Genomic DNA, 24,817 nt, shown 5'->3' on the forward strand with positions numbered 1-24,817 from the left:
GCAGCAAGTTGATATTGCCACAGCTAAACCACTTGAATCTGAAGTATTCAATCAAAAGCATTGGGCTGAATGTGCATGAATTTTAGTGTAGAACAGCAGGGTGCCCCTGCCCAGAATTTGATGTGGGTCATTTGAGGAAACCACCTGATTGCACTGACCTCTCCAAGTTTCTCCTAACCTCAGAATATCATTGACTCTATATGACTTACACTGTTATTTTCTTTTGTAACAGTGCAGTTACTAGACAAAGATCCTTCAAATCCATCTGTGGAATTCTTTGCCACAGAAGGCTATGGAAGCAAAGTCAGTGGGTATATTTAAGGCAGAGATAGATAGATTTTTGATTTGTACAGGTTATGGGGAGAAGGCAAGAGAATGGAGTTAGGATGGAGAGATAGATCAACCGTGATTGAAGGGCGGAGTAGACTTGATGGGCCGAATGGCCAAAATCTGTTCCTTTCACTTATGATAATCCATTGATGAAAGTAACATGTCCCGTATGTTTAAAACTGTTTCAATCTTTGATAAAAGGGCATTCATAAGATAACTTCCAGAGTTTAAAGAGCTGAATCTGGATATTAGTATAGAATTCATGCGGCAGGGTGGTGCAGCGGTAGAGTTGCTGCCTTACAGTGCCAGAGACTCGGGTTTGATCCTGACTACAGGTGCTGTCTGAACAAATTGTTTATACGTTCTCTTTGTCACCATGTGGGTTTCCTATGGGAGCTCCAGTTTCCCCCACCGCCTCAAGACGTGCAGGTTTATAGATTAATTGGCTTCTGTCCATTGTCCCTAGTCTGTAGGATAGAACTAGTGTATGGGTGATCGCTGGTTGGCATGGATGCTGTGGGCCGAAGGGCCCGTTTCAAGCATAGGGAATGTTCTGTTGTCGTATGTCCTGAAAGGGAACAATGAAATCCTGTCTTGCCGCTGCACAACAGATATGTGAACATGGTACTCTGTAAAACCCATAACAAACAACAACAAAAGTTCAGTATATATATATTTTTATAAATGGACAAATAAATAGACAATAACAGTGCACGATGTAGTTCACGCTATATTGTAAACTAAACTAAGCTCAAAAATAAAACCCCACCAGGATAAATAGCTAGATACCAGAAATTGCAGATCCTGGGTATTTATTCACAAAATGCTGGAGTAACTCAGCAGGTCAGGCAGCATCTCAGGAGAGAAGGAATGGGTGACGTTTCGGGTCGAGACCCTTCTTCAGACTGATGTCGGTGGGGGGGGGGGGGGGGGGGGAGGGGGGGGGGGGGGGGGCGGGAAAGTGTCTCGACCCAAAACGTCGCCCATTCCTTCTCTCCTGAGATGCTGCCTGACCTGCTGAGTTACTCCAGTATTTTGTGAATAAGAAAACTGCAGATCCTGGTTGCCACAAAAGGAGACAAAGTGCTGGAGCAACTCAACAGGTCAGGAAGTATCTCTGGAGAACCGAACATGGATAGAAGTGTGCTGCCCTGAAACGTCACCCCTCCAAGTTCTCCAGAGATACTTCCCGACCCATGTCCTTTCTGGGATCCTGGTTGTCACAAAAGGACACAAAATGCTGGAGTAACTCGAAGATAGACATAAAATGTTGGAGCAACTCAGCGGGCCAGGCAGCATCCCCTGAAAGAAGGAATGGGTGACGTTACGGGTCGAGCCCCTTCTTCAGACTGAAGCAGACGGAGTAACTCAACAGGTCAGGCAGCAGCTCTGGATTCTGCTTCTGGTTCTGGTTGATTACTGCGCAAACACCTCATAAATGGTTATCTCGCGCAGGTCGGAGTGAGTAGAGTAGTGATTACATTTTGAAGTGGGCCTTTTTGACCAATTTGAGGAGAACTAGTTGCTCAATCCCCTTTTGAAATGACTGACCATCGGGAGCGACGCGTGTGTTGGGTGGTAACATATTCCATTCCCTTATCGTCCTCGGGTAAAGGGAATATTGGCAGCAAAGTTTATTGAAGTTCAGCGAGTTGATGATGTAGGGACCGGTATTTTATCTCGTTTCATGGCGGTTGGTGCTCTGGGATGATGGGAGATTTGATGGCGTGATTTTGTGAATCTCTTTGTGAATTGCAATAATTCTTAGACTGATTCTGCGGAGCTCGAGGGTGTCCCATCCGAGAGAAGTTACAGGCAACTGGAAAGCATGGATACAAGAAGGGTCCCAACCCGAAACATCGCCTATCCATGTTCTCCAGAGATGCTGCCTGACCCTTTGAGTTACTCCTGCATTTTGTGTCCTTTCAGGATGAAATACCTAGTTACCTAGTGTAGCAGAATTAGTACAAAGGGTTATGTGTTTAAATGCAAATGCCTGCATTGTCTTTCCGGTATAAAATGTTGCCTACTATCACATACCTTGTCCATTATGTAAATGCTTCTCCTCATCTGCCTCCTGCTTGGCCTTACTGTATTTTCTTCGCCTGTGGGAACAGGGAATAAAGCATGAAGATTAATGACAATGGAGGGAATTAAAAATTCAAGACCACCTGCTTGGCTGGGAATGCACTGAATCTCACTGTTCAAACATTTAATTGTACCTTATTGCCTGTAATTATAGGTCTGGCTATCCTCCCCCCAGTCCATACCTATGTGACTGTCACCCTGCTGAACTTTGCCTGGGGAAAGACACAGCCATGTATCATTAACCACTGAGAAAGCTGGAGAACTCATTAGCCCGCCATTGAACGAGGGAAATGAATGCTAATAGCCAGTTGCAGACTTGCAAAATGAATTGACGTTTGGAGATGGCTTACCTGACGAAGGCCCGAAGAGAATAAGGAAGCCTTTGTAACAGTTTGAATTCTGTAATTAGAAAGGTTTATGTGGAATGACAGAGCTCAGGTAGAGAGTGCTTTGATAAGCAGCAGGGGTCAGAAGAGTGGGCAGGTTATGAGTGAGACAGAGGGGGCATTCTCTGCAGGGTATCACGGCATAACACAAGCCCAGTATTAACATGAAGTTTGTGGATTCACTCAATGTAGCAAAACAGTGGGGGCCTCGAGCTCCAGTGCTTTGTTGCTGGTGGCTCCATTATCACTTTTTCTTTAAAGCCAAGATGGTGAGTAGAATAAAAGAAACATTGGCAATAGGTAAACATTTCACTGATAATATTGTCAGGCCTCTTGCTTTCATCTTTCCGGCTATAAGAACAACAGAAGAGGTAAACCCTGTTGAATTATGCAGAAAGCTGATGAAAGACTAATTACTGAGATCATTCATTAGCGCAGATAATTGACCAGGATATCGTGAAAGGAATGAAGAGATTTAAGCTGTTAAAAAGAAAATCCTGCCATTGATTTTGACAGTCAAGGGCTCTGGCTCATTTGGGAAAAAAAGAATCTAAAAAGTCGTGTAATGTTTTAAAATTGGAATATGAGATATGGTGGATATGACACCTTTGTTTGTAACTTTTTATAATTTAGCTTGGCAAATGCCAGAGAGGAAGGTGTTCCTCCTTCAACCTGTGACAACTTAATTTGCAGTTGTCAGGTGTCACATGAGTGTTCACTCTGCGGTAAAAATTTATTCACAAAATGCTGGAGTAACTCAGCAGGTCAGGCAGCATCTCAGGAGAGAAGGAATGGGTGACGTTTTGGGTCGAGACCCTTCTTCAGACTGAACATGAAGACCATTCTTCAGTCTGAAGAAGGGTCTCGACCCGAAACGTCACCCATTCCTTCTCTCCCGAGATGCTGCCTGACCTGCTGAGTTACTCCAGCATTTTGTGAATAAATACCTTCGATTTGTACCAGCATCTGCAGTTATTTTCTTACGCTACTCTGAGGTAAAAGATCATTTATAGAATGCTGTAGCAATGGTTAGACTGGTAAGGGAAATGAGAGATATAGGCGATGACATAGAGAGATAAAGAACAATGAATGAAAGATATGCAAAAAAGTAACGATGATAAAGGAAGCAGGCCATTGTGAGCTATTTATAGAATGCTTCTTTTCACTGGGTATCAGCTTTATGTTGGCAGTGTTTAGTGCAATGTGTAGCATCCAAGCCCATTTTTGTTATGACCAGAATTATTATTATTTTTTAACTTTTAGCAGTGCAACATGGAAACAGGCCCTTCGGCCCACCTAGTCCGCGCCAACCGGGACGATCAGCCATGATCACAATGACTGGCGGTGCTGGCTCGAAGGGCCGAATGGCATCCTCCTGCACCTATTGTCTATGTTGTTATGTAACCAGCGATCACCCCCTACACCAGTTCCAACCTGCGCTCTAGGGACAATTTACAGAAGCCAATTAACCTACAAACCTGTACATCTTTGGAATGTGGGAGCACCGGAAAAAAACCCACACTGTCACAGGGAAATGGTGCAAACTCAATACAGGCAAGCACCTGCAGTCAGGATGGAACCTGACTCTCTGGCGCTGTAAGGCAGCAAGACTCTGCTGGTGCACCACTGTGCCGGCCCTCAAAAATTTCAGAAATGTAACACCCTCAGCTCTTAAATCCTCCTGGAACCCTAATACTAAATTAATTCTCTACACAGCACGCCCAAATCCCAATATTCAGTCATTTATGTACGATAGAACCAGTGAAAGGAATCGGAACTGAGCTTGAATAAACTTGTTCTTGTTCAGCTTTATCATCCTCTGCACAGCGACAGTGCACAGGAAACCTGTGTGTGATTGTTTTAAAAAAAAATGAAATTAGTTCCATGACATCCCTGTCAATGCTATTACTTATTTCACTATTGACTTGTTCCATATCCCTGCAAACATGCCCTGTTTATTTTTTCCCCCCTAGTTTATTACAGATTAGTGCTGCTGTCAATTTTTGGATTTTGACAGATTAGTCTGCTCCCCCTTAAGTAAACAGTGCTGAAGGACTCTAAATAAAAAGCAATTTTTTAAAAGGCAAGAGGCAGAATCCAATTGATTTCTCTCCTTGATTTATTGCAATCTACGAGCTACGCCTGTTATCACCAGATGTACGGCTCCTTTGCAGCAATATCAACAGTAGTCTGCCTTTGAACAACGAATGCACAAGATTTCTCCCGACACGGCAAATATGCCCCCTGACTGGTTGCCCCACCAGATTTCCACACTGACAATTTTCTGCCCGATACGAACAAAATCAATGAGGCCAAAGGTTGGCATTTCATTTTCGATGCAGCGGTCGGTCCATTTTACCAGATCCTATTTACCAAGGGGCAGAATTATGGCAGTTGTTACAGCACCGAATCATCAGCTTCAACACTCAATGAATCTCAATGCTTCTTCGGTGGCAAGTCATAATTAGCATTCCAATGAACGTCAATCCTGTCTTAAATAATGAGGCCATCGCGACAAATAGACCAGCTATTGAACTTCCATGCCTGTCATGGGTGCATCCTATTGCAGTGGGTCTTAATAAAGATTTCTCACCAAATTATGCTGTCTGTTACTTTTTGCTTTTCATCCCCGAAACAGCTTCAGGTTACAATGTCTCTGTGAAATTATTATTCATGATGCCTTACTCAAAATAATATAACTTGACAGATGTTTCAAGGTTACCAATTAGAGTTGCAGCTTGGCAAAAAAAAAAATACCACAGACCCGCAGAGCATTTTGGAAATTTTAAGAGATCAGTGTAAAGTTATATTTTGCTGTAATATTCATTCCCAGGTCAGTGCAAATAAGTATATATTTTTGTTTTATTGCATCATAAGCCCTAGGGGTGACATTTAATGAACATTGAAGTCTTGAGTTTCAGAGGAATTTTGATTTTTTGGTAGATTGGTAGATTGGAGGCATTTTGTTTTGCTTTTCAACTTTCTTCACTCCCATTGGAAGTGTAATTTTATGGTTACCCTCTCCCCCTTGTCATTAGCCTAGTTTAAAACACGATTTGCTACTTCCCATTCTGGCCCAGAGTAATTTTGGTCCCTTGTAATTGAGATAGAGCTACGATCAACCTTAAAAGAAGGTTGATTAAAGTTAAGATGATAAGACAGCTCCGCTAAAATTGGGATCAGCTCAGCAACCTTAACTTCACCCTATCAGAAATATTCCCTTTTATGTAAGCTTAGATTTAGGTTTATTCATGACACTGGAGTAACTCAGCGGGACAGACAGCATCTCTGGAGAGAAGGAATGGGTGATGTTTCGGGCCGAGTCTCAAGAACAGTTTCGACCCGAAACTACACCCATTCCTTCTCTCCAGAGATGCTGCCTGTCCCGCTGAGTTACTCCAGCATTTTGTGTCTATCTTCTTAAATCCCCACTGTCTGTCCTTCCCCCATCCACAATGAACGTCCAGGAGAGAGAGCTATGGAACACTCTCCATGTCCCCGAATCAATGCAGCTCCAATATCTTTCGAGCGGCTGGGCAATTTAAGACAAAGCTGTCCACTCTATCCACCAACTTAAATGCTCACATTCTCCACCACTCATGCATTCCAGTGGCAATGTGTAACAACAACAACAACAACTAGATAGGCTGCATAAAATCATCAGCACTTCTTCAATAGCACCTCTTCAATCCACCATCTCAACGACCTAGAGGGCAGTGGGTACAAAGGGCGGCACACTGGCGTAGAGGTAGAGTTGCTGCCTTACACTGCCAGAGACCCGGGTTCGATCCTGACCATGGGTGCCGTTTGTACAGAGTTTGTACATTCGCCCTGTGAACAGGTTTCTTTTTCTCTGGGTGCTCCGGTTTCCTCCCACATTTCAAAGATGTGCAGATTTGTAGGTCAATTGGCTTCTCTAAAAATTGTTCCTAGTGTGTAGATTAGAGCTAGTGAACCGGGTGAGTGTTGGAATGTGGAGACTCGGTGGGCTGAAGGGCCTATTTCCTCAAGGTATCTCTAAACTAAACTAAAAAATGCTCTCGCCATTCGGTCGAGCAACATCCAGACTCGAAAAGCAGTGAAAGCAGACAATGGTGGTGCTGGCTCGAAGGGCCAAATGGCCTACTCCTGCACCTATTGTCTATTGATTGTCCCATTGCCTGTCACTGTCTAAGTCCTGGAGCTCCCTGCTGACCCACATAGGGAGTAACCTCGACACAAGGTGTGCAGTGGTTCAAGAAGTCAATATAACACTGCCTATTCAAGGGACTTTACAAACAGACAATAAATACTGGAGAGAAGGAATGGGTGACGTTTCGGGTCGAGACCCTACTTCAATCCCCACCCAAAATGTCACCCATCCACGTTCTCCAGTGATGCTGCTTAACCGGCCGAAATACTCCTGCACTTTTGCACTTATCCCCCCTAAACCAGCATTTGCAGTTCCGACCCGAAACGACACACATTCCTTCTCTCCAGAGATGCTGCCTGTCCCGCTGAGTTACTCCAGCATTTTGTGTCTATCTTCGGTTTTAAACCAGCATCTGCAGTTCCTTCCTACACAATAAATACTGGCCTTGCTTAAAAACTTTACACCAGATGTCTGAAAAAGGAAAAGTCAATGGCGTGTCTTTACTTTGCAGTGGTCCTAATGCATAGAGTTAAAGAGAATCAATCTTACCTCCTGCTTATAACAAAGGCTGAGATCAGTATGACAAGCAGAACTGCGCTTCCAGCCACAGACACCAGCAAGACCGTCGGGCTGGCACCTTCTCCAATGATAGCCGATGGAGCTGGAGAAGGAAACAATGTTCAAATTACTTCTCTAATCTATAGACAGGATTTTATTTCAAGAAAACATTGGCTTTAATATGCAAAGGAGCATTGAAGATAGGGTTGAATTTAATCAAATCTTAACATGTAAATACAAGGAACTGCAAATGCTGGTTTAGGATGAAAAAAAAGACACAAAGTGCAGGAGTACCTCAGCCGGTTAAGCAGCTTCTCTGGAGCGCATGGATGGGTGGTGACATTTTGGGTCAGGACTGAAGAAGGGTCCTGACCCGAAACGCCACCTATCCATGCTCTCCAAAGGTGCTGCCTGACCCACTGAGTTACTCCAGCACTTTGTGCCTTCAGTCTGAAGAAGGGTCCCGACCCAAAATGTCACCTATCCATGCTCTCCAGAGAAGCTGCCTGACCCGCTGAGTTACTTCAGCTCTTTATGTCTTTTTTTTAATGTTAATGTGGCTCATTTCAGAAAAGCATAATCGCATCTGCCCAAGTTAATTCTGTCCCTTTATTAAATGCATCTAGGCTCAGCCAGGACATCAGCTGAAGTACTACCTTGTTTCTAACTAGAGTTTGATACAGACAGCTTTCAAAGCTGGAGGGTCGGACTAAACTTGAGCTGAGCCAGTCATCTATATATTGGCAAGACCAAGAGCAGTCTTGGCTATCGTTTCGCTCGGTCTGCCTAAATCTACCTGATCTCCTGGTTGTTAAACACTTTAACTCCCCCTCCCATTCCCACACTGACCTTTCTGCCCTTCAGGTAACCCTTACCTTCCCTCTCTCTCCATCCCTCCCCCCTTCCCAGTTCTCCGACTAGTCTGACTGTCCTCATTTACTTTTTTATCTCTGTTTTCTTTGTTGTTACCTTCTCCGAGCTAACAATGATCTATTCTGAAGTCTGAAGAAGGGACTTGACCCGAAACGTCACCCATTCCTTCTTTCCAGAGATGCTGCCTGTCCCACTGAGTTACTCCGGCATTTTTTGTCTATCTTCGGTGTAAACCAGCATCTGCAGTTGCTTCCTGCAATATTTGAATAGCTTATTGGTACTCACAGCTGCACATTGATAAAGGGACACAGATACTTATCGATGGGAGGATGCTGCTTGCAGATGTGAACTCAGCTTGGTTCAATACCATGTGCAATGTAACTCTAGACAATCAATGCGAACTGCTCTGTGGCGGCACGATGGCGCAGTGGTAGAGTCAGCATCAGTGACTCGATCCTGACTATGGGCACGGAGTTAGTACGTTCTCCACATGACAGCGTGGGTTTTGTCTGGTTATCTTCCACACTCCACGGGTTTGTAGGTTAATTGGCTTCGGCAAAGATTGTGAAACAAAAAATTGTCCCGAGTGTGCAGGATAGTGTTAGTGTACAGGGTTGGTCGCTGGTCGAAGCGGACTGGGTGGGTACAAGGGCCTGTTTCCCCGTTGCATCTCTCAACCAAACTAAAACCAAGCACTGACTGAAACAATGTGTGAATTGCTTAATACCTGAGTTGGTTATAAACTGAAATGGAGCACTGAACTCGCCGTATCCAGCTGCTGTACGGGCACGAACATGAAACATATAGGCTGTTAGCGGGTTCAAGCCTGTGATCTCCGTATTCCTTGAGAGAGTTTTAACAATCCTGTAGCTACGTTCATTCTGATCCTGTGTGTAGAATGAAGTCATGTATTATATTAAAAATGAAACAATTAAACAATAAATGAATTGAATTGAACAATGGGTTACAGGGAGAAGGCAGGAGAATAGGGTTGAGGAAAATATATAGATCAGCCATGATTAAATGGGGGAGTGGATTCGATGGGCCAAATGGCTTAATTCTGCTGCTATAAATTATGGATTAGCTCTCAAACGTGAATAAGATGAGGGTCGGCATGGTGGCGCAGCTGGTGGAGCTGCTGCTTTACAGCACCGTAGATCCAAGCTCGATCCTGACCTCTCAAAGTTGATCGTTCTCCCCCGTGACCGTGTGGGCTATCTCCGGGTGCTCCGGGTTCCTCCCACATCCCAAAGACGCACGAGTTTGTAGGTTAATTGGCCCTCTGTAAAATTGCCCCCCAGTGTGTCGAGAGTGGATGTGAATGTGGGATAACATAGAATCGGTGCAAACCGGTGTTCGATGGTTGGTGTGTCTGTTTCCATGCTGTATCTCTAAACTAATAAAAATATGCTTTTGTTCAGTTTTGAGGATGTGTTGAATTATGAAGAAAGGGGAGTCTTGAAGCAAGTTTACTGACACAATCGTTCAGAGCACAGTGGAACTGCAATGAGAGTTTGCCTTGCAAGCTGCATCTTTATTAATCTATAGATCTGCCTTTGTTTTAAGGAGCAAACATGAAGATATTTTTTTAAAAGACAACAAAATTAAATGCATAGCTGCAACCACAGTCTGAAACAGTTAATAAATCCTCAATTGTGCATGGTGATATACAGTAGTGAATACTCTATGATCTGTGATGTTATAGACTTCCATAATTGATCACAAACCTTTTCATAGTACTTGATCTCGTATTCTAGGATTACACCATTTGGCCTCTCAGGTTCTGGCCAAACCAAAGTAACGCCATGTCTTGTTATCTCCTTGGCCTGGATTATTCCAACAGAAGATGGGGCTGAATGGAATAAATGCAGCAGTTTACTTTTGGAAATTAATCCACCAGCTAAATGAAAGACTTCACACATGATCTCCCATATGCATTGTGCAGGCATTTTTTAAATGATTTCAGAGACATGCAATACCTTTTCATATAAACCCAGTCAGTTGCAGTCTTGACAAGTTAATGCAATAAGTTCATATGCGTAAAGATTTATCTTTTTCCAAAGATTCATAATCCGTAAATTTATGATTTTTTTTTTGCACATGGGGATCCTAACATTTTTGGCATCTGACTTCAAAATGGGAATGTGATCTTAAAAAGGGAGACAGGAGTAAAATATGCTAGCTTTTTCGGTTTTAAGAACGTTGAATCTTGAGGAAATCCATTTGCAGGTCAATTGAGAACATGGCCTTCTGTGGCCCGTGTGAATGATTTTGCATTGATTGAAGATTGATTCCTGTTGTCACAAAAGGCCGAGCCCCTGCTGTGATTTGCCAATTTCATAAGATGAAGCGATGTCCTTGGATGAAATGGGGAACAACATTTGTCTCTCAGAACCAGTTTCTTTTCGTACCAAAGGCGTGCTGCCATTGATTCCGACTCCACTCCGGCGAAGAAGTCCGCAACTTCCCAGGCCGAGCTAAATCGACATCGATTGTCACAGCTTCCTGCGCTGTCTGCCGCAACTCAACTGCTATCCCTCTTGTCTCGGAGACAGAAAGCTGTGGGTTCAAGTCTCGCAACTTGAGCTCAAAAATCAAAGTTGACACTTCAGTGCGGCAGTGGGGGAATGAAATGCTGCGCTACCTTTATAATGAGCTGTCAAACGTGGGTCCTCTCTGGACTTCTCAGATTGACAGAAAATACCCTATTGCGCTACTTCAAAGAAAAGCAGGGGAATAATCTGCTATGTTCCTATCAATATTAATCCCTCAATCAAAATCACTAAAGAAAATTATCTTATTATCACCAAATCCATTTCTGGTACCTTGCTCTGGACAAATAGATTGCCACATGACAACACTTCAACAAATAGTTAATTGGCCGCAAATCACTTAAAGGAATGTGTAGGAAGGAACTGCAGATGCTGGTTTAAACTGAAGAAAGACACAAAATGCTGGAGTAACTCAGTGGGACAGGCAGCCTCTCTGGAGAGAAGGAATGTGTGGGTGACTTTTCAGGTCGGGACCCTTCTTCAGATTTCATAAGAAGGGTCTCGACCCGAAAGGTCACCCATTCGTTCTCTCCAGAGATGCTGCCTGTCCCGATGAGTTACTCCAGCATTTTGTATCTATCTTCACTTTAAGGAATGTTTTGAAGCCTTGTAAATGAAAGGCTTTTTTACAGTCTTAGTAAGGAGATCAGTGATTTCAACAAACTTGGACTTTGTACACTGGAGCGTCAGAAGCTGAGGGGAGACCTGGTGGAAGTAGATAAAATTATGAGCGCCATCGATAGGGTAGACAGCCTGAAGCTTCATCTCAGGATGGAAATGTCAAAGATTGCAGCAGGGCATAGCTTGAAGGTGAGAGGGGCAAAGTTTGAAGGAAACGCGTGCGGCAAGTTTTTTTTGACGCAGTATTTGGTGGTTGCATGGAACGTACTGCCACAAATAGTAGTGGGGCAAGTGCGATAGCGGCATTTAAAAAGATTTTGGATCGGCACATGATATGCAGAGAATGGAGGGAAAGAGCATATGCAGGCAGAGATTAGTAGGGAAATAACTGCAGATGCTGGTTTAAATCGAAGGTAGAAACAAAATGCTGGAGTAACTCAGCGGGTCAGGCAGCATCTCAGGAGAGAAGGAATGGGTGACGTTTTGGGTCGAGACCCTTTTTCAGACTCTTCTTCTGGATGTTTCGGGTCGAGACCCTTCTTCGGACCCTTCTTCTGAAGAAGGGTCACGACCCAAAACATCACCCATTCCTTCTCTCCTGAGATGTTGCCTGACCCGCTGAGTTACTCCAGCATTTTGTGTCTACCCAGGCAGAGGTTATTTTAACTTGGCATCGTGGGCCACAGGGTCTGTTGTGGTGGTCTATCATATCATATCATATATCTACAGCCGGAAACAGGCCTTTTCGGCCCTCCAAGTCCGTGCCGCCCAGCGATCCCCGTACATTAACACTATCCTACACCCACTAGGGACAATTTTTACATTTACCCAGCCAATTAACCTACATACCTGTACGTCTTTGGAGTGTGGGAGGAAACCGAAGATCTCGGAGAAAACCCACGCAGGTCACGGGGAGAACGTACAAACTCCTTACAGTGCAGCACCCGTAGTCAGGATCGAACCTGTGTCTCCGGCGCTGCATTCGCTGTAAAGCAGCAACTCTACCGCTGCGCTACCGTGTTGTATCTTAACTGAGCAATTAAGATGTTAATCCAAATGGTTATAGCAACTTTTCCGATATCTTTTGCTATGATACAGAGGAAATATTAGTGGCTATTTTTTTTTTGTTGCAATATTCCTAATGGTGTTAACTCAAGAAACAGTCACTTGTTGCTTGTTTTTGGGTGGATTATCTTTAAGCAAAGTTTAAAAACATTAACGATAAAGCTACAAGCGCAATATTCCATGCTTAGGCTTTAGGGATAGAGTGCGGAAACAGGCCCTTCGGCCTTCGACTGTGCCAACATGCGATCACCCCATACACTAGCATTATCCTACATACTCGGGACAATTTTCAATTTTACCGAAGCCAGTTATCCTACAAGCCTGTACATCTATGGAATGTGGGAGGACACTGGAGCACCCGGAAAAAACCCACACGGTCACAGGGAGAACGTACACCTTCTGTACAGACTGCACCCGCAGTCAGGATCGAACCCGGGTCTACGGCGCTGTAAGGCAGCAACTCTATCGCTGCCCTCCAAAAAAAGCCGAGAACAAAGATGGACCATCGGTATTAAAATTAGCATGTTGTAACTTTGTTAGCGCCAGATATGTACTTTGTGCATTGTATGCAAAAACAAACAATTTCACTGTGTCCAGGTGCATGTGACAATAAAGTATCATTGAATTGAATTGACAAAATGCTGGAGTAACTCAGCAGGTCAGGCAGCATCTCAGGAGAGAAGGAATGGGTGACGTTTCGGGTCGAGACCCTTCTTCACACTGTCTGAAGAAGGGTCTCGACCCGAAACGTGATCAGTTTGAAGAAAGGTCTCGACCCGAAACGTCACCCATTCCTTCTCTCCTAAGATGCTGCCTGACCTGCTGAGTTACTCCAACATTTTGTGAATAAATACCTTCGATTTGTACCAGCATCCGCAGTTATTTTCTTACATTGAATTGAATTGAATTATTGTCCCAATCCATTGCCACAGCACAGATCTGATTGGACCATATATCTAAAGCCACCCCATTCTGCACAGCGAAACACTGGAGGTTCTTGTCGATCAAAATTAGTCCGCTCTTTCAACTCATTGAATAGGAAGAGGAAAATTATACTTTAATATAATGTTTCAAATTTTAATTGAATAACAAAGATATGGATAGTATCCCATGATTCCCTTCAACTGCTGATAGGTATTTCAAAACTATTTTGCAGTAAAATATGCCTGATGTACCTCGACACAGAATTTGTGGAAGTAACATCAAATATATTGGGCTTCACAATTAAATATCCCACTGCACTTAATTGGAAATGAGTAAGTGCTAGAAGTCAAAATGTTACCGTCACAATGTGGCACAGCAGTTGAGTTGCTGCCTTACAGCGCCAGAGACCCGGGTTGTGCGGGGATCGCTGATCGACGCAGACTCGTTGGGCCGAAGGGCCTGCTTCCATGCTGTATCTCTAAACTAAACTAAACTAAACTAAACCATGACTGTATAATGCATGCAGCAGCAATACTAAGCAAGAGAAAATGTAGGTTTGACATTATTTCTTTTACGGATATTAATTGAAAGGCTTTTCATAGTCCAAGAGTAAAAAGTATTTCTACATAACAAAACACTGTTCATTTGTTTCTGCCCTTTCAATCCATCAAATGCGTGTGATTTTAAAAAATCTGGTAATGAAGACTTATGACCTGCCAAGACAAACATGACATGCTGCTGCATATATTTCCTTCAGAGTTGGCCTCCAATCTAAACATCAAAACAAAGCATTCTGCTGGAAAGCAATTTGCAAGTGACACGTTTTAAAGATAAACTGCATTTTCCATATTCATTTTGTGTTTCACGTGGGCCCAGTTTTTAACTCATTGACCAGCAAAATTAAATGCAAAGTAGCAGTGCAGGATCCTTTTTTTTTTTTTTGTTGCTTAAATTAAATTGCAAACTCATTAAAGTTTCCAGTTTCTCAAATAAAAGTAGTCACACTGCTAAATAGAGAGGGGGAAAAAATCCTCGCACAAACTCAGAAGTAAGGAGTTAACCTTTTACTGAACCTTTCCATCAAGAAATCCAGCTCATTGATCATTTTGCTGGAACTGCTGTTCTATTCCAGTAAATAGATTTGGTCGAAATATGTCATCTGTACTTCTAATGTGTTATGGCTATCTTTAACAATTAAGCACGTCCATTTGTGTTCTCAAATCAATCATGTCAAAACAAATCAACAAAAAATGAATTTGAGAACCTCCAGAGACGTTGAAAGTATAGAATAATTTAGACTTTTACTATGAGTGATCAGTGCAAGGCTGGTTTTACCAATGTTCATGTTTCTTGCACATTGATCCTGTGTGGTGCCTTCCCCTGCATCCCATGTTAATTCTAGTAATTCTCTATATCGCGCATATTACAGTGTCCACTTACAGCACTTTTGTCGATACGGAGTTGCTACTGTTGGTTAAAGGACATTGAATATTGGCCAGGCTGGGTGGGGCTCTAAGTGGGTAAAGCTTAACCAGAGCTTTCAGATAACATAAAGCATTATGTGAACTCTAAAGTCGTATTCAAGCATTAATTGAACCACACATATTTTTCTGTGGCTTCTGCTTCTACTTGATTCTTTCATTCTTAAGTCGGGTAAGAATTTAATATTTGTTCATAAAGATTCATGTCTTGAGCAAGGTGGTGTCATTCAATGTAGGCCTTGGGTATTTTTGACACAACTTGCATTCGATAAGTTCAGCTAATGTTAAACACACTGTGTAGGAATGAACCGTCGATGCTGGTTTATACCGAAGATAGACAGGATGTGATGGCGTAACTCAGCAGGTCAGGCAGCATCTCTGGAGAAAAAGGATGAGTGATGTTTCGGGTCGGAACCCTCAGACTCAGTCTGAGGAAGGGTTTCCGACCCAAAACATCACCCATCCTTTTTCTCCAGAGATGCTGCCTGACCTGCTGAGTTACTGAAACACACTGTACTTTGTACGTTACAAACACTTGAACCTACAACATTATAAATCTACTGAAACGTGGATAGTTAACCTGCCACCTGTACTAAAATTACATAAACCTCCATGTGAATATAGGAAGGAAGTAGAAATCACTTTTGAGTTACAACACCCGGTTTCCAGTAGAATAAAGACGACTGTCAATATTATTGATGCAGGTGTAGTGCTCGAGCATTTTAAATAAGTGCTTGGTTACCTGTTGCTAGTTAGGGTATTGAGTTTTTCTGTCGGAAATGCATAAGATGAATGTTGATTTCCTTTTTTGTTTTGGCACCTTTTACCCAGAGTCAGAAATTAAAGCTAATATCTTGAAGTTTGGCCATTTCAACGAACTATTTTTTCCACAGCAAATTGACTGGGTAATTTCCAGCAGTCATTTCCAGCAGCTAACTCAACTCAGATGCTATCCTTGTTTTTGCTTCTCATTGAAACATTCCAAGCAAGAATCAGTGCATTACGATCGTAAATGGGAAACAGGACCTAATCTCCAACCTGCTCAGTCCATGTATGTTGACTTATTACAGTACTTTTTTACACCACCCCACTTGGATCACGTAACTCAGTTTAGTTTGGAGATACAGCATGGAAACAGGCCCTTCCACCCACCAAGTCCGCACCGACCAACAATCGTGCACTAGTTATATCCTATACAGCAGGGAAAATTTATAGAAGTCAATTAACCGACAAACCTGCACGTCTTTGGTGTGTGGGAGGAAATCGGTGCACCCGGAGAAAACCCACGCGGTCACAGGAAGAACGTGCAAACTCCGTACCCATAGTCCGGATTGAACCAGGGTCTCTGGCAGTGTAAGGCAGCAATTCTACCGCTGCAGGTTGAAAATGAAAACTACGACTTTCCTACCTTGCACAGTTCAAAATCATGGTTATTTATAAAGTATTGATATTTTAGGAAATGGGCATGGCTGGTTGAGCGACCATTTATCGCTCGTTCTTCACTTCCTTTGTAAGGTCTTGGTGAGTCACCTTCTCAAACCATTGCTGTGGTTTGATGAAACCACTTACTGTTGGATTTGAGTTTCCGGGATTTAGACCCACTGATGGCAAAGACATGGCATTATGCTTCCAAGTCAGGATGGTGTGGTGACCCGAAGTAAACCTTCAGGTGCGGGTGTTTCCATGCAACAGATAGCTCTATCCCACTTGCCCTAGAGGTTGCAACTTTGAGAGGTGCTGTTGGAGTAGCTCAGCCAAATATTGCAGTGAATTCTGCAGCCCTCACGCACTCATACGGTCATAAGGAATAGGTGTACAATTAGGCCATTCGGCCCATCAAGTCTACTCCGCCATTCAATCATGGCTGACCTATCTCACCCTCCTAACCCCATTCTCCTGCCCTCTCCCTATAACCTCTGACACCCGTACTAATCAAGAATCTATCTATCTCTGCCTTAAAAATATCCACTGACTTGGCCTCCACAGCCTTCTGTGGCAAAGAATTCCACAGATTCACCACCCTCTGACTAAAGAAATATCTCCTCATCTCCTTCCTAAAAGAACATCCTTTAATTCTGAGGCTATGACCTCTAGTCCTGGACTCTCCCACTCGTGGAAACATCAGCCAGTGTCCAGTGGCCAGTGTGCACCAGTGGCAATGGATAGTTAGATTGGTGATTCGGGTACGTATCAATACAGTCGCTCTGTTCTGGATTATGATGCACTGCTTCAATGTTGCAAAATGATTCCATAACACTCTCATTTATGTCTTGTAGATGGTAGAAAGCCTTTGGGGTATCAGATGATAAATCGCATGCTGCAGAATATGCAGCCTCTGCCTTGTTCTTGTAACCATAGTATTTACACTGTGTTTCTGTTGCACAGAGATCCCTGGGTTGTTGATAGTTGAGGGACTCGCCATTGAAATATGAGGGTAAGTGATAAAAATCCCTCTTGCTGGAGATTGTCTTTGCCAGGCGCTGTTGTGGCACAAATATTATAGTTCATTTGTCAGCCGGTGATTGATTAGGTCTTCCTGCATGTGAGTGCGGACTGCTTTATTTGCTGAATTGAAAATGGCGCTCAATATTTTATATACATCTGCTAACATCTCAATTTATGATTGCAGGAAGGTCACTGATAAAGTACTGAAGGTTTTTGACCCAAGGTTTATAAAATCATGACAGAAATAGGGAGGGTAAATGCATTTTTGATTTGACCTGAAGCAAGTCTTTGACCCAGAGTACGGGAATCAAGAACCAGAGGACATAGGTTTAAGATAAGAGGGGGTTGGAGGGGGGGGGGGGGTTAATAGGAAACCAAGGGGCATCTATTTTACACAAAGGGTTGTAAGTGCATGGAATGAGCTGCCGGGGTAGCTGAGGCAGGTATTATCACAACCTTTAAAAAGCATTTGGCCAGGTACATTGATAGAAGAGGTTAGAGGAAAATGGGATAATGCAGGTATGTGGGACTAGTGTAGATGGGGCATGTTGGGTGGAGTGTGCAAGTTGGGATGAAGAGTCTGTTTCCATGCTGTGTGACTCAATGCTGAGTAATTAGTAAAAAACAGACATACTGAGTGAACGTCCAAAGGCAAATCCTTGCCTAGGTTTCTACAGTTACATTTCAACGTTACAAATTAAACTCAGCAAGACTTGTTTACTTCAATATTTTTTCAGTAGATGGTACGATGCTCATGAGGTCATAAGTGATAGGAGCAGAATTAGCCCATTCAGCCCATCATGTCTACTCCCCCATCCAATCATGGCTGATCTATCTCTCCCTCCTAACCCCATTCTCCTGCCTTACATAGAAACATAGAAAATAGGTGCAGGAGGAAGCCATTCGGCCCTCCGAGCCAACACCACCATTCATTATGATCATGACTGATCATCCACAATCAATAACCCTTGCCTGCCTTCTCCCCATATCCCTTGATTCCACCAGCCGCTAAAGCTCTATCTAATTCTCTCTTAAATCCATCCAGTGATTTGGCTTCCACTGCCCTCTGTGGCAGAGAATTCCACAAATTCACAACTCTCTGGGTGAAAAAGTTCCTTCCCACCTCAGTTTTAAATGGCCTCCCCTTTATTCTAAGACTGTGGCCCCTGGTTCTGGACTCGCCCAACATTGGGATCATTTTTCCTGCATCTAGCTTGTCCAGTCCTTTTATAATTTTATATGTCTCTATAAGATCCCCTCTCATCCTTCTAAACTCCAGTGAATACAAGCCTGGTCTTTTCAATCTTTCCTCACATGACAGTCCCGCCATCCGAGGGATCAATCTCGTGAACCTACGCTGCACTGCCTCAGTTACAAGGATGTCCTTCCTCAAATTAGACCAAAACTGTACACAATACTCCAGATGTGGTTTTACCAGGGCCCTATGCAACTGCAGAAGAACCTCTTTACTCCTATACTGAAATCCTCTTGTTATGAAGGTCAACATGCCATTAGCTTTCTTCACTGCCTGCTGTACCTGCACGCCAACTTTCAGTGACTGGTGTACAAGGACACCCAGGTCTCGCTGCACTTCCCCCTTACCTAACCTGATAGCATGCACCATTGAGATAATAATCTGCCTCCTTGTTTTTGCCGCCAAAGTACCTTCTCCCCATAACATCTGACACCCGTTCTAATCAAGAATCTGTCTATCTCTGCCTTAAAAACATCCATTGACCAGGCCTCCACAACCCTTCTGTGCATGCTAATAACTCCAATTCTTCGGCAGTCCAAACAATTCCAGTTAAACTTTGCGATCAATATCGCAATGCACTAGTGTAATATACTGCTTTGAATACATTGTCTGCTTAAAAGAGAATCTTTTTTGAGAAAATTAATTCTAAATATTGTTAATAATAGCATTATGATGTTAGAGCGAAGGGCAAAGCAGGCAAACGTAAGGAAGCTTGGGTGATGAGGGAAATTGAGGCATTGTTCAAAAACAAGAAGGATGCATGGGACAGGTATAGTCAGCTGGGATCAAGTGCATCCCTGGAGGAGGTTCGGAAACTAAGGAGTAAACTGAAAAAGGGGATCAGAAGGACAAAAGGGGGCCAGGAGATAGATCTGGTGGGTGGCATTACGGACATTCCCAAAAGATTTTATACGTAAGGGGGAAAAGGGTAACTAGAGAGAGACTGAGACTTCTCAAGAATCAAAACGGTCACCTCCATGTGGAGGCACAGGAGATGGGCAAGGTCCTCAATGAGTATTTCTCCTCTGAATTTACCAAGCAGAAAGACAGTAGGACGGAGGAACTTGGGGCAGTCAATGGAAGTGTCTTGAGAGCAGTCAGTGTTACCGTCGAAGGAGTACTGAAGGTACTGTCGTGTATGAAGGTAGACAAATCTCCAGAGCCAGATCAGATATATCCGAGGATATTGCGGGAAACTAGAGAGGAAATTGCAGGAGCCCTGGTTGAAATTTACGAGTCGTCCTTAAATACAGGAGAGGTGCCGGAAGACTGGAGGGTGGCAAATGTTGTGCCTCTATTCAAGAAGGGCTGCAGGGAAAATGCTGGGAACTATAGGCCGGTGAGATTAACATCTGTAGTTGGAAAGTTACCAGAGAGTATTCTGAGGGATACGTTACACAGGCATTTGGATGGGCAAGGGCTGATTCGGGACAGTCAGCATGGTTTTGTACGTGGGAGGTCGTGTCTCACAAATCTGATTGATTTTTTTGAAGACATGACCAAAAAGGTCGATGAGGGGAGAGCTGTAGATGTTGTGTACATGGACTTCAGTAAGGCGTTGGACAAGGTTCCGCATGGTAGACTGCTCTGGAAGGTTAGAGCGCATGGGATCCAAAGAGAGATAGCTGGATGGAAAGCAAATTGGCTCCATGGAAGGAAGCAGAAGGTGATGGTGGAAGGTAGACACAAAATGCTGGAGTAACTCAGCGGGACAGGCAGCATCTCTGAAGAGAAGGAATGATGATGGAAGGTTGCTTCACGGACTGGAGGCCTGTGATTATTGATGTGCCTCAGGGTTCGGTGCTGGGCCCGTTACTGTTTGTCATCTACATCAATGATTTGGATGAGAACATACAGGGCAAAATTAGCACGTTTGCCGAGGATACAAAAGTTAGTGGTTTTGCAGATAGTAAAGATGGTTGTGGGAGATTGCAGGAGGATCTGGATCGATTGGCCAGGTGGGCAGAGGAATGGTTGATAGAATTTAATACAAAGAAATGTGAGGTGATGCATTGTGGAACGTTGAACAAGGGCAGGACCTACGCAGTAAATGGTAGGCCTCTGGGTAGTCCTCTGTAGAGTAAAGGGATCTAGGAGTACAGGTGCACGGTTCCTTGAAGGTCGAGTCACAGGTAGATAAGGTGATCAAAAAGGCTTTGGGCACTTTGGCTTTCACCAGTCAGAGTATTGAGTAGAGAACTTGGGGGTTTGTAGAAGATGTTGGTGAGACCGCATCTAGAATATTGTGTTCAGTTCTGGCCACCATGTTATAGGAAAGATATTGTCATGCTTGAAAGGGTTCAGAAAAGATTTACATGGATGTTACCAGGACTAGAGGGTGTGAGCCATAGGGAGAGGTTGAGTAGGCTGGGTCTCTATTCCATGGAGCGCAGGAGGATGAGGGGTGATCTTATAGAGGTGTACAAAATCATGAGAGGAATAGATCGGGTACATGCACAGAGTCTCTTGCCCAGAGTAGGGGAATCGAGGACCAGAGGACATAGGTTCAAGATTTAATTGGAATCCGAGGAGTAACTTTTTCACACAAAGGGTGGTGGGTGCATGGAACAAGCAGCCAGAGGAGGTAGTTGAGGCTGGGACTATCCCATCGTTTAAGAATCAGTTAGGCAGGTACATGGGTAGGACAGGTTTGGAGGGATATGGACCGGGTGCAGGCAAGTGGGCCTAGTGTAGCTGGAACATGTTTGCCGATGTGGGCAGGTTTGGCCGAAGTTGCCTGTTTCCACACGGTATCACTCTATGACTCTATGACTAATTCACAAATAGAAAAATCTAAATTGATAGTTTTCTTAGAGCACAGAGCTGATCATTGATTTCTCTTCACGTTAAACCTTTTATGGGCTATCGGAAACCTGTCTGTGCTGTTCATTCTCAGGAAATGAGCAAGGCAGCTATGCAGTCACTATCCACATCATGTGGAGTATCTCAGTCAAAGTAGGATAGCAATCGTAAAATTAGAATGTTTCCCCGTGGAATTCTCATTCAAAGCTGGATCTATTTCGGAACTCGACCAAGAAGGCACTGAACTGAAAATGTCCAAAAATCAGTTTAATAGTTTAGTTTAGTTTAGAGATACAGCGCGGAATCAGGCCCTTCGGCCGACCGACCAGCGATCCCTGCACACTAACACTATCCTTCACAAACTATGGGCAATGGGACAATTTACAATTACATCAAGCCATTTAACCTACAAACCTGTATGTCTTTGGAGTGTGGGAGGAAACCGGAGATCCCAGAGAAAACACACGCAGGTCACGGGGAGAACGTAAAAGCTGCGTACAGACAAACACTCGTCATCAGGATCGAAACCGGGTTTCCGGTGCTGTAAGGCAGCAACTCTACCGCTGCACCGCCATACCACCCTAAATTTATTCAACACTATTTATCAACTAAGAACCTAATACAAGAATGCTAACTGGAAAATAAACCATCTCGTCATATGAAATACGCTTTTTTAAAATACCGAGAAATACATCCAGTCCATATGCAAATCCCTTGCTCCCTGCCTGATTGTGTTCAGAGCAGGTTTTGGTTGCCTGAAAATATTTCTTGAAATGTAGGTTTTTTTTTAAAAGAGGCCACAGTTATAGGAAAATAATTCCGTCAATATATCTGCGGTGTACAAAATTACTTTTATGAGTGATGAAAGATCAGCCATGATCGCATTGAATGGCGGTGCTGGCTCGAAGGGCTGAATGGCCTACTCCTGCACCTATTGTCTATTGTCTATTGTCATTCGGTAGAACAATTTACTGTGTAAAGTTTGTAAGTATATTCTCCTTTAAACAAGAGTTCCTACTTGTTATGCTGTCAGGAACATTGAGCTGCAATATAAACCATGCACAGGTAAAGTGGTTGTAATCTAATGCCCCAGGGCCTGATTCATTTCTGAAGGAATGCATGATAGGAAGGAAAAGATAAAAGAATTTAGTCTCGCAACTCTATAACCTCCTCTTTAATGATAGCCTGTGCACTCTGAGGAATGTGGTTACATTTTGCCTCCAACCATCCCACCATCTGTCCTGTTTGTAGTTAAATGGCACAAAGCCTTTTTACGAGCAATAAAACTTCCATTACGCCAGGAAAACGGAGATATTTGGGATGACCGGGTAGTGAGATAAACTTGACAGTGAACTAATGGACAGGCTCCAGCCCAAGTTGATGTATTCATAGAACCGAATTGTTGTGAAACTCAGAAGACCATTAATTACTTCAAGCAAGATAAACGAGAGGCTTTTAGTTCAGATACATCTTGATTCTCCAGTACAGCCAGTCAATGGTACAAAAGAAATTGGGAATAGAATTTGTTCAAAATGTTTCCTGGCTTTAAAATTCCCTGAATTCCCAGCTGAATACTTATTGAAGTAAGAACAGTATTTTACTTATGCGTTGTGCTTCTATATGAACAAACATCTAAATATGATTGTAGGAGGTATAATAATAGTCTTAGAGTCATACAGCACGAAAATAGGCCCTTCGGCCCAACTTGCCCATGCTGACCAAGGTGTCCCATCTCGTCCCACCAGTCCGCATTTGGCTCATATCCCTCAAAACCTTTCCTATCTATCGACCTGTCTTTTAATTGTTGATATAGTTTCTGCCTCAACTACCTCCTCTGGTACATTCCAAAGACGTGCAGGTTTGTAGGTTAATTGGCTTCTATACATTGCCCTAAGTGTGTAGGATGTGAAAGTGGGATAACATGGATCTAGTGCACGGATGCCCGATGGTCGGCGTGGACTCGTTGGGCTGAAAGGGCGCTGTTTCTTGAAAACTAAAACTAAAATCTAAACGTGTTGTGTTGGCCCTCACCCCATTGTTAATTGGGTAGACGTTCGATTTTGCGCAACTTGCGTAAACAGAGAGGACAATTTCAAAGGTAGACACAATGTGCTGGAGTGACTCTGCGAGTCAGGTGGCATCTCTGATATAAAGGATGGGTAACGTTTCAGGTCGGGACCCTCCGAATGAATGAATGAATGATTCTTTATTATCACATGTGACATGTCATGGTGAATTTCTTTGTTTTGCATACCGTACACAAAGTATGCAAAGAGTCACCACGTATAGGGTGCCGATAGAGTTACAAAGTGTTCAATGTTATCTCAATGATCCCTCTTCATTCTCAGCGCCCCCCCTCCCCACGCTGGGTCCTTCTATGTTCTCTCGACAGTTCCCCCACACTGGGTCCCTCTTTGTTCTCGGCCCTCCCCTCCCTCCGGGTCCCTCTTTGTTCTCTCGGCGGCGCGGCCCTGACCGACCTCCGGCACCCACCGCGGGCGGGCCCCTTCGACCCGGGTCTGAGCACAGAGTTGTCTGCTCGTTGCTTGTGGTGCCGACACCAGTTGGTTTCAATTTACCTTCGTTGGGAAGGCAGTGAATGAAATGTCTGCCTGCGAGAGCTATCCCCACAACATCTGCTGGAAAATGGCCTGTGAGGGCGGTGAATGAGGACAGGATTGTGCACGGCTTTGATGTCCACCATCAATTTGTTTCCTGACACTCACTGCCGGGGCCGTCTCACAGATGAAACAGGCGCTCGAGCAATATCCCTGTGGGATTTCAGCACCTCACATCTGCATCTCAGCATGAGTAAAGCTTCCAGGGCTGGTTTAGCGGCTAGCGTACGAATGGCTTCATCAGCACATTCGCGTGCGATTATAGAACAACACAGGATTCCCACCTGACATTGATTTGTTTTTAAAATATTTATAAGATGCTGACTGAAGTTCGCCTGAGTAAGAATTTCATTGTTCCGTTACGGGACATATATGACAATAAAACGCCCTTGACTCTTGAGCTGGCAATTCTAGAGAGACTACTAACAACTAAAAGGATCGATAGACATAGAGTGTTGGAGTAACTCAGCGGATCAGGCAGCATCACTGGAGAAAAGGGATCTATGAAGTTTCGGCCTGGGACCGTTAGTTTAGTTTAGTTTAGAGATACAGAGTGGAAACAGGCCCTTCGGCCCACCGAGTCCGTGCCGACTAGAGATCCCCATACCCTAGCACTATCCTACACGCTAGGGACAATTTACAATCTTTGCCAAAGCCAACTAACCTACAAACCTGAACGTCTTTGTA

At 43.7% G+C, this 24,817-nt stretch overlaps 1 protein-coding gene across 2 annotated transcripts in view; it reads right to left on the reverse strand.

The window, feature by feature from the left end:
- Nucleotides 1-24,817, reverse strand: part of LOC144599660 (ephrin type-A receptor 4-A-like) — a 131,475-nt gene that overhangs the window by 23,357 nt on the left and 83,301 nt on the right. For both annotated transcript variants that reach the window (XM_078410826.1, XM_078410825.1), the window contains 4 exons: nt 10,095-10,219; nt 9,095-9,254; nt 7,486-7,597; nt 2,371-2,435 (listed from right to left, as the gene is read on the reverse strand). In XM_078410826.1, coding sequence (XP_078266952.1) covers nt 2,371-2,435; nt 7,486-7,597; nt 9,095-9,254; nt 10,095-10,219 — 462 coding nt within the window. The remainder of the gene's footprint in view (nt 1-2,370; nt 2,436-7,485; nt 7,598-9,094; nt 9,255-10,094; nt 10,220-24,817) is intronic.

The sequence above is a fragment of the Rhinoraja longicauda genome, chromosome 13 (assembly GCF_053455715.1).
Source record: "Rhinoraja longicauda isolate Sanriku21f chromosome 13, sRhiLon1.1, whole genome shotgun sequence".
NCBI lineage: Eukaryota > Metazoa > Chordata > Chondrichthyes > Rajiformes > Arhynchobatidae > Rhinoraja > Rhinoraja longicauda.